Source organism: Lampris incognitus, chromosome 3 (assembly GCF_029633865.1).
Source record: "Lampris incognitus isolate fLamInc1 chromosome 3, fLamInc1.hap2, whole genome shotgun sequence".
Lineage (NCBI taxonomy): Eukaryota > Metazoa > Chordata > Actinopteri > Lampriformes > Lampridae > Lampris > Lampris incognitus.
The window spans coordinates 30,494,860-30,498,420 of record NC_079213.1 but is presented as its reverse complement, the minus strand read 5'-3'; the positions used below and the strand labels follow the sequence as shown (position 1 = coordinate 30,498,420).

The 3,561-nt window shown below is 55.0% G+C and overlaps 1 protein-coding gene across 1 annotated transcript; it reads left to right on the top strand.

Moving 5' to 3' along the window:
- Positions 1–338: 338 nt before the first annotated feature.
- LOC130109722 (arg8-vasotocin receptor-like) lies at positions 339–2,626 on the top strand. The gene is made up of 2 exons (XM_056276712.1): positions 339–1,197; positions 2,352–2,626. The coding sequence occupies exons 1-2, from the start codon at positions 339–341 to the stop codon at positions 2,624–2,626; spliced, it is 1,134 nt and encodes a 377-aa protein (XP_056132687.1).
- The last annotated feature ends 935 nt before the right edge of the window (positions 2,627–3,561 follow it).

The following is a 3,561-nucleotide window of genomic DNA, read 5'->3' as shown; positions in this document are numbered from 1 at the left end:
CTGGGAGTCCTCTGGGGACCGACCCGAGGAAAAGGGAGGTGTCAGGGTCTTTATAAGAGGCTGGGATCCACGGAGGGAAGTCGTTCGTAACATGCCTTCAGCGACTGTGCCGCGACGCGCAGCGCAAGGACCTCCGTACAGACCAGCACCGCCGACGCGTCCGGGCGCAACCTGGCGAGCGTCCCACAGACGTCGATGTCGGGACACTGATCAGCCGCGTCAGTTTGCGAGGACTTCAGCCAGCTCAGGCGATGGACACCCTTCACCTCTCCGCCGGCATCAACTTGACGGATCCTCATAACTGGACGCGCTGTGCGAACGAAACGAGGCGCCCGGAAATGGGCACACGTTGGAACGGCAGCGCGCAAGCCGAGGACGACCCATTCGGACGCAACGAGGACGTCGCCAAGATCGAGATCACGGTTCTGAGCGTCGCTTTCGTCGTGGCCGTGGCGGGCAACGTCAGCGTGTTTCTGGCCATGCACAAGAGCCGACGGAAGCCGTCCCGCATGCACCTGTTCATGAAGCACCTGAGCCTGGCGGACCTGGTGGTGGCTTTCTTCCAGGTCCTTCCGCAGCTCTGCTGGGAGATCACCTTCCGCTTCTACGGACCGGACTTCTTGTGCCGCATCGTGAAGCACCTGCAGGTCTTGGGGATGTTCGCCTCCACATACATGATGGTGATGATGACGCTGGACCGCTACATTGCCATATGTCACCCCCTGCAGACCCTCCATCAGCCCACGCAGCGCGCCTACACCATGATCGTGTCCACCTGGGTGTGCAGCCTGGTCCTCAGCACGCCGCAGTACTTCATCTTCTCCCTGAGCGAGGTGCGCCCCGGCTCGGCCGTCTACGACTGCTGGGGGCACTTCATCCAGCCCTGGGGTGTACGCGCCTACATCACCTGGATTACCACGGGAATCTTCCTCGTACCCGTGCTGGTCCTGGTGCTGTGCTACGGTTTCATCTGCCACACCATCTGGAGAAACCTGAAGTGTAAAACCTGGAAGGGAAACAAGGCTGCCGGGGCCGTGGATGGGAAGAGCTGGGTGAGCAGCGTCAGCACCATCTCCCGGGCCAAATTACGCACAGTGAAGATGACGTTCGTGATCGTGCTGGCCTACGTGGTGTGCTGGGCTCCGTTCTTCACCGTGCAGATGTGGTCGGTGTGGGATGCGAACTTCTCGTGGGACGGTGAGTTTGCGAACAGAGCTGGCCAGACAGCCACTGCACGCAGGTTAGTGTTCAGTGGGTTTATTCCGTGCGGAAAACGCGCAGTTCCGGCATCATGGGCTTTCACAAATATGCATGGCGGAAGTGTACTATACGATAAGAATAGCCTACATAAACATCATATCTTTAGACCCAAGCAGGCGCAGGTTTTATACGGTATCAGTATATTCTCAACAAGTCCTCCAACCCATACGACCACAAAGGTCGTTTGTTCCTACCCTCTAATACTACCCACAGGAGCGTTTCCAGTCCCGCTACTCTTGTGATTCCTGGCCCACGTCTCATCTCCTACATCACTTCTCAGATGATTGTGGTTTTGTCACTGAACCATCAAACTGATAATTAAGGTTTCGTCATTTTAGTTTGTTGAGAAGACATGCCGGGACACTTCGTCCCGCTGTTTTTACTAATTCTTGAATTCTTATGAGTTTATTATAATACTCATTCACTGTGTCCACAGGACACGGTGTGAACGTCTCCGATATGAGGTGGAATTCAAGTTTCTGTGCACACAGACGTACTCATGTGTCTTTTCATTATTATTTATTTATTTGTTTGTTATCCCCCAACTGTACTTGGCCGGCCGCTTCTTTTCACCTGACAGTGAGGAGTTTCACCAGGGGGACGTAGCGCGTGGGAGGATCACGCTATTGCCCCAGTCCCCCCCCCCCGCCCAACAGGCGCCCCGACCGATCAGACGAGGCGCTAGTGCAGCGACCAGGACACACCCACATCCGGCTTCCCACCCGCAGACACAGCCAATTGTGTCTGTAGGGACGCCCGACCAAGCCGGAGGTCACACGGGGATTCGAACCGGCGATCCCCGTGTTGGTAGGCAACAGAGTAGACCACTTTTGTTCTTTTCTTCTCTTTTTTTAATTGACACACATTCAACAACATACAATGACTCGTAGAGGAACAGACCTCTACGCCACCCGGACGATATATCACATCGCACCAGAGGGGATGGAAAGGGGGGGGGGGTCCAGTCAAAGATTTAAAGTATGAGATATAACGAGAGCCGATAAATCGCTAAAACACTTTGAGTGGTGTGATGACAGAAAACAATTGTAAAGCAAAATAACCCCCCCTCTCTCTCCCCCCTCCCTCCCTAGATTCAGAGAACACGGTGGTCACCCTCTCCGCGCTGCTCGCCAGTCTCAACAGCTGCTGTAACCCCTGGATCTACATGATCTTCAGCGGTCACTCCCACGCAGACCTGGTGAACTGCCTCCCTTGCTGCTGCGGGCTGCGCGGCAAGCTCGGCCAGCAGGACTCGGACAGCAGCATCCGGAGGACAACGCTGCTGTCCCGCCTGCAGGGCCCGCGTCTCTCTGACCCCGCTCCCGCCGCCTCCAGGAAGGGCCACGCCATCCCGTCAGCGTCCTGACCCCACGGGGTGGCCGTGACCACTAGCCGTCTATCGGATTAGTGATCGTAATGACGATGACGTGAGGGTGCTCTTGCTAGTCCTGACTGACAGCTTCTTTTAGCCGAGAGAAAGGGAAGACTCCTTACACGTCTCACTGACACGGTGTATATAGGACGTCAAACCACTACTTGATATGTCTATCCGCTTAACAGGGGACTGTTTCTGGCCATTCTGGCGCCCTAGGCGAGATCTCCTACCCCCCCCCCCAAAAAAAGTGCCACCTTCAGGGGAAATAACACAAAATAACTTATTTTGACGTTACTATTATGAACATGAAATAAATAAAATTGCAACAGCAGGTTCTACCTTTAAGACAGGGGCGTACAGCGCCTCCCAGGAGCGACTTCATTAGACAGCGCCTTTGTTTCTGCCCTGAGTCAGTAGAGTAGTGGACGGACCGACGTCGTTGAACGCCTGTTTATTTGCCTCTCAGCTCAGCAGCAGCCTTTAGGTTCCGTGTGGCCTCGGTTCTGTTCATGTGTGATGAAGTAGTGCCCGTACAAGCTGCTCAAACCCGCCTCCCTCCGGACGACGCATTCTGGCGCCAACCGCTGCTCAACTGACTGAAGGGCGTGATTTTTTTCGTACCCGTTTTCCGGGAACTCTGCCTCTGATTGGCTAATACTCGTTGAGAGAGCGTTCACCTGGATTCCGGGAAGACCCGCCCCTACTCTATCTCTGATTGGCTAACCCTATCCCTAACCCCACCCTTAACCAACCTAATCAACGGAAGCAACGAGTACTAGCCAATCAGAGGCAGACTTCCCGGAAAACGGGTACGAAAAAATCACGCGACTGAAGGCAGAAACAAACTCACAAAGGCGTCGCCTTTGTTTTGTAATGACGTCACGCCTAGGCGACACAGTACGCCCCCCCCCCCCGTCTTAAAGGTA